The sequence below is a fragment of the Chiloscyllium plagiosum genome, unplaced genomic scaffold, assembly GCF_037043375.1.
Source record: "Chiloscyllium plagiosum isolate Xiang-an unplaced genomic scaffold, Cpla_swu_hap1 HiC_scaffold_21, whole genome shotgun sequence".
NCBI classification, from domain to species: Eukaryota; Metazoa; Chordata; class Chondrichthyes; order Orectolobiformes; family Hemiscylliidae; genus Chiloscyllium; species Chiloscyllium plagiosum.
The window spans coordinates 47,061,204-47,073,506 of NW_028270159.1; the positions used below are offsets into that span (position 1 = coordinate 47,061,204).

Below are 12,303 nucleotides of genomic sequence, written 5' to 3' on the forward strand. Positions count from 1 at the left end.
TTTCTGAAATAGCCCAAAGCAACAGAAGATGTAGAAGGGAGGCTAAACAAACATGTTCATATGGCACCTCTAGGGAACTGTATTTTTCACTGAGAGATATCTTGCTAAAAATAGCTTGTGTTCAACTAAAAGCAGATCCTATTGTAAACAAAAAACAAAGAACTACGGATGCTGAAAATCAGAAACAAAAACAGAAATTACTGGAAAATCTCAAGTCAGGCAGCAACTGTGGAGAGAAAGGAGAATTGGGTCCAGTGACCCTTCACCAGGACTGATTGTAACTGGTAAAAGGTTAGAATATATCCTGGAGAAGGGGTGGGGGAGAGGAATAAAAGTAAACAAGAAGTGGAGATGGAGCCCAAAGAGGGAGGAAAAAACAGATGGGCAGTCAACGGAATGGTAAAGGTCAGCGTGGGACAATGAATAGGTGCTAATGGGGACTATCAATGGCTGACAATAGGCTGTTTGTGGTAGCAGCCCATGTAATGACAAGGCCTGGTGTTTGGGAGTTGGAGTAAGGACATGAGAGAAGGTGATCACGCCCTAAAATTGTTGGAACTTGATATTGAGTCCAAAAGGCTGTAGAATTCCCAATGAAAAATGAGGTGCTGTTCTTCCAGCTTGCACTGAGCTTCACTGGAGCACTGCAGCAAGCCTGAGAGAAATACTGGCCAGGGAACATGGTGGAGCGTTGAAATGGCAAGCAACGAGAAGCTCAGGGACAGAACATAGGTGCTCTGCAAAGTGGTCACCCAGTCTACATTTTGTTTCCCCAATGTATAACAGACCACATTGTGAGCAGCGAATATAGAAGATGAGATTGAGTGAAGCCCAGGCAAATCTTTGCTTCACTTGGGTGGTGCGTCTGGGACCCTGGATATCGAGGATACAGGAAGTAAATGGGCAGGTGTTACAACTTCTGCGGTTGCAGGAGAAGGTGCTGTGGGGGTATGTAGAGGTGTTGGGAGTGAAGGGAGAGTGGTCCAAGGTGTCCCAGAGGAAATGGTGCTTCAGAAAGTAGACATGGGGAAGAGAGGGGAACGTGTGTCTGGTGGTAGCATCTCGCTGGAGGTGGCTAATGATCCTCTGAATATGGATGCTGGTGGGATAGTGGGTGAGGACAAGGGGGACCCTATTACTGTTGTGAGAGGGAATGGAAGGGGTTGAGGGCCGAAGTGCGGGAGATAGAGCCCTTAGCCAGGTTCAACCTATCATGGTGGTAGGGATGTCTCGGTTGAGGAAGGTGGTGGACATTTTGAAGGTCCCCTTGTTAAAGTTCACATCTTTGGAACAGATGCGATGGAGATGGAGGGACTGGGATAATGGAACAGAGTCTTTACAGGATTACAGGGTGTGAGGATGTACATTCAAGGTAACTGTAGGAGTCCGTGGGTCTGTAATGGAATTGTGGCCAGCCTAACCCCAGAAATGTCAAGGAAGGGAAAAGGGGAGTCAGAGGTGGACCAGGTGAAGGTGGAAATTGGAAGCAAAATAGATAAACTTTTCCAATCTTGAATGAGAAAGGGAAGCAGTAATGATGATGTCATCGATGTACCATAGAAAGAACTGGGTGTGGGGGCAAGAGTAGGACTGGAACAAGGAATGTTCCATATATTCCACAAAGAGACAGGCATAACTGGGAGCTATGTGGATACCCATGGCCACACCTTTGAAGTGAGTGAGAGGAATTAAAGGAAAAGTTATTCAAAGTGACAAGCTGAGCCAGGCAGACAAGGGTCCCGGTGAACGGGATGGTTCATCCCCATAGTGTTGGATTGGTCTCATGACAGAACATTTTCTGGCAACTTCACTGTGCATGTTGATGATTACTTACTGGACAGTACTGTGGAATTTGAAGACTGTATTATTCATAAGATTAGAGTTGAATATAAAATTTGGGAGTATGGTTTGTGGGGTCTTCAAACATATTTGTTTAAATATTAAGCAAAGAAGTCTAGCATAGCTTTAAAACAATAATCATATCAAATAATCTTACTGACTAAAAGATGTTATATCTGAAGAAAACAAACAGTAATTGCAAAAGAGTCATAAATGACTCAAAGCGTTAACTCTGTTTTTCTCTCTCTATATTATTGTTGGTATGTAGTTTGTACACATATTGAACAGGATGGGGCTACACTTGTCCAATCATTTCTCCCTTGCACAAACTTAACTCAATCATCTGTTGCAAAGGTGTGTTTCAGCAACTGCCCCAACCCAGGTTAAAAGCATTCAGGAGAAAGTCAGGATTGCAGATGCTAGAGATCAGTCAAAAAACACAAAGGGCTTATGCTCGAAAGGTCGATTCTCCTGCTCCTCGGATACTGCCTGACCTGCTGTGCTTTTCCAGCGCCACATTTTTTGACTCAATTAAAAGCACTCTGGACAGCTTGAGGAGCAGGTCAGTGTGCCACACTGTATCGCAGGTAGTCAAGAAGACTACTTAGCCTATGTTCCAGTTCCTTTAGAAGCATTAAGAAAATTCAGTTTGGATAAATACATACTTAAATTCTCATCCTTAAGTAACCCAAAGAACACAAAGTGAATCACATTGCGACTGAAACACTTGCTTTTGTGGAGACAGTCAATATGAGATTCTAGACATTGAGTGAAGATGGTCTAACCATTAAATGTTATGTAAATGATCATACCATACATCGTGAAAGAAAGGTTATGCTTGATTAAAACAAAATGTTGGACCAAAAGTAAATTTCAAAATCAAAATGGGTGGATGGAAGTTACTAATGGTCAGGTTGTTTTACATTTATGAAGAGTCCTAGAGGAGGAATGACTCACAATGTACTGCTCTATACACGAAACAATGTTCAGCAATGCAATTAATTTTTAAAAGACAGTTCTTTTTGTATGTTAATGACATTTAATTAAATGCTCTAATGGTCATTAGCTGGGGCTCATTTTAGCTCCTATATAGGTTGAAACTGTGATGGTTGAGGCAGTTGATTAGATTGGATTATAGTGTGGAAACAGACCCTTCGGCCCAACAAGTCCACACCGAACCTCCGAAGAGCAACCTACCCAAACCCATTCCCCTTCATTTACCCCTTCACCTAACACTACCGGCAATTTAGCATAGTCAATTCAGCTAACCTGGTCCATATCTGTAATATGTACATCTGTGAATAAATGCCTATAAAGTTTAAAGATCATCTCCAGTTTTGTCCTTCCATCAGCTGGCTTTCTGCAATCTAAGTTATAGTTGCATACCATTGTGGTCTGAATTTTCTCCTCGACGAACTGTTGTACTAATGCTGGAACGTCCGCACTGATTGGTATTGCAACCTGTGACATAGAAAACGGAAAGTTTTTACTTTGAAGAAGAATGCAACATTCATTTTAATTTCAAATTTTAGGAAAGCGCTGTATCACAATATAGAGGAACCTCAAGTATCTGAAGGGCACGGGAGGTTGGGGGGGGGGGGAATTTTGTTTGGTTAATCAAATTCCAGATAATTGAATGCTGGAAAACATAGTTTAGCTGAACATTGGGACCTTGCGATCTTGCTGGACAGTCCGATATTCGGGATAATCAAATGCCAGATAATCGAATTTCCTCTGTATATTCTGACCAGTCCTTTCTCTGCTTAACTCAAGAACATTTTTCGTAGTTACTTTACAATAGATTCCCTGGTCGAAACAAATGGACTAAAAACATTGAAATAGCAAGCTTAAGTCATTAAACCCTTTAAATCTACTCCGATATTCATTATGATCATTGCACATCTTGCACGTCAGTACCCTACTCAAAGATAAGAACAATTCATTCAGAAGTGCCCCAAAAGCATTTAAGTATTTTTTTGAAAAAAAAATAGTCATTGTTACACAAGTAAACATAGCACAGATTCATACAACGTGGAAACAGACCCTGCGGTCCAACTCGTACGCGACGACCAGAAACCCCAATTGGATCTAGTTCCATTTGCCAGCATTTGGCTCATATCCCTCTAAACCCTTCCTATTCATATACCCATCCAAATGCCTTTTAAATGTTGCAATTGTAGCAGCCTCCAACACTTCCTCTGGCAGCTCATTCTATACACGCCCCATCCTCTGCGTGAAAAAGTTGCCCCTTAGATCCTTTTAAATCTTTCACATTAAATCTATGCCCTCAAGCTTTGGACTCCCCTACCCTGGGAAAAAGACCTTGGCTGTGTACACTATCCATGCCCCTCATGATTTTCTAGACTACCAAAAGGTCACCCCTCTGTCTCCAACACCCTAGGAAAAATGCCCAAGCGTATCCAGCATCTCCCTATAACTGAAATGCTCCAGTCCCAGCAACATCCTTGCAAATCATTTCTGCATGTCCTTACAAGTTTAACATTCTTCCTCTAGAAGGGTGGCCAGAATTGTACAAAATCTTCTAAAAGTGACCTAACTAATGTCCTGTAGAGCTGCAACATGTCCCTTAAACTCAATATTATGACCAACAAAGACACACATGCCAAATGCTGTCTTCACTACCCTGTCGACCTGTGACTCCCGTTTCAAGGAACTTTAAACCTGCACTCCAAGGTCATTTTGTTCAGCAACACTCCTCAGATTCTGGAATCTGCATTGAAAACAACAAATGGTGGAGATCACAGCAGGTCAGACAGCTTCCATGGAAAGAGAGCAAGCTAATGTTTCAAGTTTAGATGATTCTTTGTCAGAGCCAATGTGAAGTATGGAGCGGGAAGCATTCATGCTATAACAGGGGGGAGTGTGGGGGGGTTGGGGTGTAGAGTGCTAGTGGAGAAAAACTGTTGATAGTTCAGATTAAGTGATTATTCTCACATTCTGATCACTTAATCTGAACTATCAACATCTTTTCTCCTCTAGCACTCTACACCTCCACAGAACCTCACGTCCCTCTCCCCAAACCAAAGCATAAACATTGACCTCTCCACACTTCACTCTGACAAAGAGTCATCTAGACTCAAAACGTTAGTTTTCCACGGATGCTCTCTGACCCACTGCGATCTCCAGCATTTGTTGTTTTCTGTTCAGCTGATTGCTGTGGCCATTTTAAGTCAGCATTTTTTAAATTTTTAAACCCATTTTAGCCCATGAAGATTCCAGATATTAACATTAGATGATAGAATTTGAAAATAAATTATCCCTTTTTATTAATATCATGACAAATCTAACTCGAAGTCTGAAATACTTGTTCTGCTGATCAGCCACCAACTTTTTCCAATCACTAACCCTGCCTCTTGCATAACAAAGCATTAATCATTGATATAATTTGTGACAACTCTAAAGGTGAAGAATTGCACAACTTGGAAAATTTGTATTAAAGCTTTCTTCATAAGCACAAGTCATGTACTGCTTCTTGGAAGGAAAACCCAATAAAAGGGCCCTGTTGCCACCAACTCCTGCAAAACCAAAAGACAATTGTTTTCTCATGGCTTCTCCTAATTTTAATGTGGAGGTGCTAGTATTGGACTGGGGTAGACAAGGTCAGAAGTCAGATAACACCAGGTTCAAGTCCAACAGGTTTATTTGAAATCTCAAGCTTTCAGAGCACTGCCCCATCATCTGGTGAAGTGAAGAAAAGTATACAGGCATAGAATTTATAGGCAGAGAGATCAAAAGGTTATACAAATGGTCGAGTGGAGTGTTGAATAATAAGTCTCTGCAGGTGGTGAAAAGTATTAGATGATATGAGTGAAGTGTCAACAGCTGAATAGTAACTGAAGATGTTGTGGTTCTGTTCGCCGAGCTGGAAGTTTTTGTTGCAAACGTTTCGTCCCCTGGCTAGGCGACATCATCAGTGCTTGGGAGCCTCCTGCGAAGTGCTTCTTTGATGTTTCCTCCGGTGTTTATAGTGGTCTGTCCCTGCCGCTTCCGGTTGTCAGTTTCAGCTGTCCACTGTAGTGGTTGGTATATTGGGTCCAGGTCTATGTGTTTGTTGATGGAGTTTGTGGATGAATGCCATGCCTCTAGGAATTCTCTGGCTGTTCTCTGTCTGGCTTGCCCTATGATAGTAGTGTTGTCCCAGTCGAATTCATGTTGCTTGTTGTCTGCGTGTGTGGCTACTAAGGATAGCTGGTCGTGTCGTTTCGTGGCTAGTTGATGTTCATGTATGCGGATTGTTAGCTCTCTTCCTGTTTGTCCTATATATAGTGTTTTGTGCAGTCCTTGCATGGTATTTTGTACACTACATTAGTTTTTCTCATGTTGGGTATCGGGTCCTTCGTTCTGGTGAGTTGTTTTCTGAGCGTGGCTGTTGGTTTGTGTGCCGTTATGAGACCTAGGGGTCGCAGTAGTCTGGCTGTCAGTTCTGAGATGCTCCTGATGTATGGTAGTGTGGCTAGTCCTTTTGGTTGTGGTATGTCCTCGTTCCGTGGTCTTTCTCTTAGGCATCTGTTGATGAAGTTGCGCGGGTATCCGTTTTTGGCGAATACCTTGTATAGGTGTTCCTCTTCTTCTTTTTGCAGTTCTGGTGTACTGCAGTGTGTTGTGGCCCTTTTGAATAGTGTCCTGATGCAGCTTCGTTTGTGTGTGTTGGGGTGGTTACTCTCATAGTTTAGGACTTGGTCTGTGTGTGTGGCTTTCCTGTATACCCTTGTAGTGAATTCTCCGTTCGGTGTTCTCTGTACCATCACGTCTAGGAATGGGAGTTGGTTATCCTTTTCTTCTTCTCCTCTCGTGAATCGGATTCCTGTGAGTGTGGCGTTGATGATCCAGTGTGTTTTTTCTATTTCGTGTTTTTAATGATTACAAACGTGTCATCGACATATCTGACCCAGAGTTTGGGTTGAATTTGTGGTAGGACTGTTTGTTCTAACCTTTGCATAACTACCTCTGCTATGAGTCCCGAGATTGGTGATCCCATGGGTGTTCCGTTAATTTGTTCGTATATCTGGTTGTTGAATGTGAAGTGTGTTGTGAGGCACAAGTCCAGTAGTTTAAGTATGCCGTCTTTGTTGATAGGTTCAGCGTCCTGTTTTCTGTTCTGTATGTCCAGTAGGTTGGCTATTGTTTCTCTGGCTAGGGTATCATTCGACGTGACGGCACTGTTCACTTCGATTGACAAAACCCTAGCCAGAGAAACAATAGCCAACCTACTGGACATACAGAACAGAAAACAGGACGCTGAACCTATCAACAAAGACGGCATACTTAAACTACTGGACTTGTGCCTCACAACACACTTCACATTCAACAACCAGATATACGAACAAATCAACGGAACACCCATGGGATCACCAATCTCGGGACTCATAGCAGAGGCAGTTATGCAAAGGTTAGAATAAACAGTCCTACCACAAATTCAACCCAAACTCTGGGTCAGATATGTCGATGACACGTTTGTAATCATTAAAAACACGGAAATAGAAAAAACACACTGGATCATCAACGCCACACTCACAGGAATCCGATTCACGAGAGAAGAAGAAAAGGATAGCCAACTCCCATTCCTAGACGTGATGGTACAGAGAACACCGAACGGAGAATTCACTACAAGGGTATACAGGAAAGCCACACACACAGACCAAGTCCTAAACTATGAGAGTAACCACCCCAACACACACAAACGAAGCTGCATCAGGACACTATTCAAAAGGGCCACAACACACTGCAGTACACCAGAACTGCAAAAAGAAGAAGAGGAACACCTATACAAGGTATTCGCCAAAAACGGATACCCGCGCAACTTCATCAACAGATGCCTAAGAGAAAGACCACGGAACGAGGACATACCACAACCAAAAGGACTAGCCACACTACCATACATCAGGCGCATCTCAGAACTGACAGCCAGACTACTGCGACCCCTAGGACTCATAACGGCACACAAACCAACAGCCACGCTCAGACAACAACTCACCAGAACGAAGGACCCGATACCCAACATGAGAAAAACTAATGTAGTGTACAAAATACCATGCAAGGACTGCACTAAACACTATATAGGACAAACAGGAAGACAGCTAACAATCCGCATACATGAACATCAACTAGCCACGAAACGACACGACCAGCTATCCTTAGTAGCCACACACGCAGACAACAAGCAACATGAATTCGACTGGGACAACACTACTATCATAGGGCAAGCCAGACAGAGAACAGCCAGGGAATTCCTAGAGGCATGGCATTCATCTACAAACTCCATCAACAAACACATCGACCTGGACCCAAAATACCAACCACTACAGTGGACAGCTGAAACTGACAACCGGAAGCGGCAGGGACAGACCACTATAAACACCGGAGGAAACATCAAAGAAGCGCTTCGCAGGAGGCTCCCAAGCACTGATGATGTCGCCTAGCCTGGGGACGAAACGTTTGCAACAAAAACTTCCAGCTCGGCGAACAGAACCACAGCAACGAGCACCCGAGCTACAAATCTTCGCACAAACTTTGAGTAACTGAAGATGATGACCTTTAATCCAATTAATTGAGGCAGAGCGATAATTACTAAAAATTAAAAATGGGGTGCTGCTGGAGACAAACCAAATGGGTGGAATAAGATGATAGGTATGAGTCGCATGCTGAGGGTCTAACCAAAGTAACAAATAATCCAAAATTGTATAAACTAATTATGGTTGAGAGATCATAAGTTATCAAGGCAATGGAGTTAAAATAGGACAGGAAGGGAGATTTTACTGTATAGAGAAATTACATGCTGCGCAACATAAACCCAAGATCACAGTTAAGTTTCTGCTCGGCGATTCTGCGTTGTTGTGTATCTTAAAGGCCACCTTGGATGACATTTACCCAAAGAACAGAGGCTGAACATCCTTGACTGCTGAAGTGTTCCCTAACTAGGAAGGAACATCCCTGTCTAGCAATTGTTGTGCGGCATTCATTCATCCATTGCAGTAGCATTTGCATGGTCTTGCTGATACATCATGCCTCGGGTCATCCTTGCCTACAACGTATGAGGTAGACAACATTGGCCGAGTCTCATGAGTATCTACCGTGTATGTGGTGGATATTGTTTCCAAATTTGATGATAGCATCCATTTCAATGATCTGACATGTCTTGCAGAGTTTAATGTGGCAGGGTTGTGTGGTGATGTGGTCAATGTCGTCCTGAAGGCTGGTTAGTTTGCTTGAACAATGGCCTGTTTAAGCTAAGGCAATTGTTTAAAGGCGAGACGTGGCAGCGTGGGGAGGATCTTGGCGAGATCTTCGTTATCATCAATGACATATTGAAGGCTGAGAAGTACATGGCATAGTTTCTCCTCTCTAGGGAAGTACAGGACGACAAAGAGTACTCTAACAGTCACCTGTCTATCTTCTGAGGAGCTCATTATGGTTTTTCGCTGTGGCACATTGGAACTGGCGATCAACGAGTTGAGCATTGCATCCCATTCTTATGAGGCATCTTTAGGTGTCAGTTGCATTCCTCCTCGTCTGAGAGGATCCTGTGTATATGCAAGGCTTGTCCATAGAGAATGATTCCTTTAACATGTTTAGGGTGGAAGTTAGAGAAGTGCAACATTGTGAGGTTATCCGTGGGCTTGCAGTCGAGTGAGGTACTGAGTGCCTGTCTTTGATGGAGATGCATGTGTCCAAGAATGAGATGGATTCTGAAGAGTAATCCATGGTAAGTCTGATGGTGAGATGAAGCTTGTTGATATTGTTGTATAATCATTTCAGTGATTCCTTGCCAAGAGTCCAGAGGAAGAAAATGTTGATGTTATCTGGTGTACAGTCTGTTCTGATATAATGCAATCATTCCCGTGCAATTCCACATTACAAGAAAATAGTGTAATAGCATCACCATTTAAACCAATGGGACCGGAATGGCATTATAGCAAATACAGGTAAGGAATGTTCCCATTCTACAAATAATAGTCTAAGTTCTCCAATTGTGTTATAGCCAATTCGCACTGAAGAAACTCGTGTCATAGCAGAACAAACTGTATCTGTTGATTGGAGGTCCTATGCAGCAAAGATGTCTTGCTCAGACTTGAGCATGAAACTATTGGCATATTGAAGTGCAAATTTGGTCCCCATGGCTGTTCCATGTGTCTGGATGAAGAACTAGGTGTCGATGGTGAAGACTTTTTGGTCGAGGATGAAGCAGATGAATTGTTGGACGGCATGTGGAAATTGGCAGTTGTTGGTTTTGAATACTGAGGCTGTTGCAGCATGGGGGATGCTGATGTAGAGTGCCGAAACGAAATTGTTTCTGGCTTGCGGGTGCTGAGTTTCTGTAAGAGGCACTTCTATCATCCCCTTTGTTTACTATTCAACTGGTGACACTTTACTCACACCATCTGAATTTTGATCTGCAGAGATTTATTATTCAACACTCCACTTGCACAATCTCTCTGCCTATAAGTTCTGGGCCTGTATACTTTTTTTCACTTCATCTGACGGAGGGGCAACACTCCAAAAACGTGTGATTTCAAATAAACTTGGAGGACCATAAGCTGGTGTCATGTTACTTCTGACCTTCTCCTAACTTTTGAGCAACCCTTCACACATTTCTATTGAGACTTCATCAAAATCATTTGATGCATGCTCCGAGAAGACCTACAAAATTCTAATTTCATAAAACACACTTGGTTCTACTTGAAAGGCCAATCTAAGTGCAAAGTTACTGTACTGCATATGAACCAGCCACAACAATATCAACATAACCCCCAGGATGTGTAATGATAAATAACTGAATTCCCTACGTTGGAAATGGACTACAGGCTCTGCTGTTACAATGCATGTTGAAGAAAGGTAGAGAAACAGATAACTTACCTCAGAGCTTACGCAGCCATCTGGTTCTTTCAATACGTCTGGAGCAATGAAAGAAAAAGCAGACAATCAAAATGATAAACTGGTTACTACATAGTTCTGACTAAAGGAATGGTACAGTACGAATGCAGTATAATTTTGCATGCTTATAAATAATATTCATACATTTCAGATCATCTGGCAAAAATGTACTTGTTACTTCCATGGCCCGTGGAATCTGTAAAATAGCAATTTACTCAGTGCTTCGTCAGATTTTTTCATACATAATTTATCTCCCCATTTTTTCTGCGCAAGACAGCTCCCTCCAGTGATCCAGACAACTACCAGTGACAGTGTATCTGATCATCAGGATATCACAGTCAAGTCAATCGGTATACAATATGCTTTCTGAATCAGGGGTCAACAGTGTGCTTGCAACACTTGTCCTGGGTGAAATTGGGAATCAAAGCAAAACCCTTCCATCCGGAAGAGAAGCTATTCTTTAAAAAAGTGAAGCTTATTTTCATAAATTAGCAAAGACAAGCACTTCATTGTTCTGGTTATTCGATTCTACAAAGTTGTGGTTTGGAAAAAATGTATTTGCTGCTCCTCTACTCTGCGATTTCATGTTCGACTATCCCCAGTAAGCTAAACAAATATTGTGACATTGTACCTGTCACATGCTTCATCGAACAGTCACCCAGCCGTAAAAGGTGCAGCCACAGGGACACAACCATTGCACTAATTTTAACTCAAAACACCTAATAAACTCATAATTCAGAGAAATATTATTCAAGTGCAAATTTGCTTACTATCTGGTATCCAAGGAAGCGAAACTTTTTTTAAAAAAAAGCACGAATACGCTTTTTGTCTTGCGATCTTACCAAAGGTGAAATATGCAAACGCGTGCAAATACCTCTGCAGAGTTCACATGGTCAGTGACGGTATCTAATTACTCAGTCTTGTTTACTCACGAGAAATCCAATTCACCAAATCGATTTCCAAATTCGTCACGTGGCCAGTGGCTAACTTATGAGATTTCGGAATAAACCAAATTTTTTTTCATCATGAAGATGGTAGAAGTATGAAACGTGCTGCCTGAGAGGGTGGTGGGGGTAGGTACTCTCAGAGCATATGAGGAGCGCTTAAAATGCTAGAGGATACAGTAGTAGTTTATGGATGAAGTGCAGGTAAATGGGAGAAATGTAGTTTTTTTGTTGTTGTTCGGCATAGACATGTTCAGCCGAAGAGTTTGTTTCTCAACTGTATGACTATGACTCATGTGTGAGATGTAGAGTTTGTAATTGTAACCTTGTTAACAACTAAGAAAACGTTGTGCCACCCCATTCACACCCCCATTCTTTAGAATAGAAAATTAGTCACCATCTTTTTTTTAAACTCATTATAATCAGTGATCAGTATAATCTGGCATGAATAGATTAGGGAATTTGCATTTTGTTCTATATAATCATGACTCTCAGTGTAACATATACGTAAATGAACATTCTCTCTTTTGTCAAATAAACCACTACCCTTTGCGCTAAATATTTACTGTGTTAATGTGGAAAAACAACTTTTTCCCAGTTATCACAAGGCTATAAATACATGGGTTTT

The 12,303-nt window shown here is 42.1% G+C and overlaps 1 protein-coding gene and 1 pseudogene across 3 annotated transcripts in view; both read right to left on the minus strand.

Moving 5' to 3' along the window:
• Window positions 1-12,303, minus strand: part of pnpla7b (patatin-like phospholipase domain containing 7b) — a 354,731-nt gene that overhangs the window by 319,747 nt on the left and 22,681 nt on the right. For 2 of the 3 annotated variants that reach the window (XM_043719901.2, XM_043719899.2), the window contains exons 2-3: window positions 10,714-10,751; window positions 3,226-3,300 (exon numbers count right to left, since the gene is read on the minus strand). In XM_043719901.2, the coding sequence (XP_043575836.2) occupies window positions 3,226-3,300; window positions 10,714-10,751 (113 nt within the window). Of the gene's footprint in view, window positions 1-3,225; window positions 3,301-10,713; window positions 10,752-10,875; window positions 11,263-12,303 lie in introns of those variants that run through there. The other variant, XM_043719900.2, reaches the window with a different exon arrangement.
• LOC148146139 (uncharacterized) lies at window positions 8,701-9,317 on the minus strand (annotated as a pseudogene).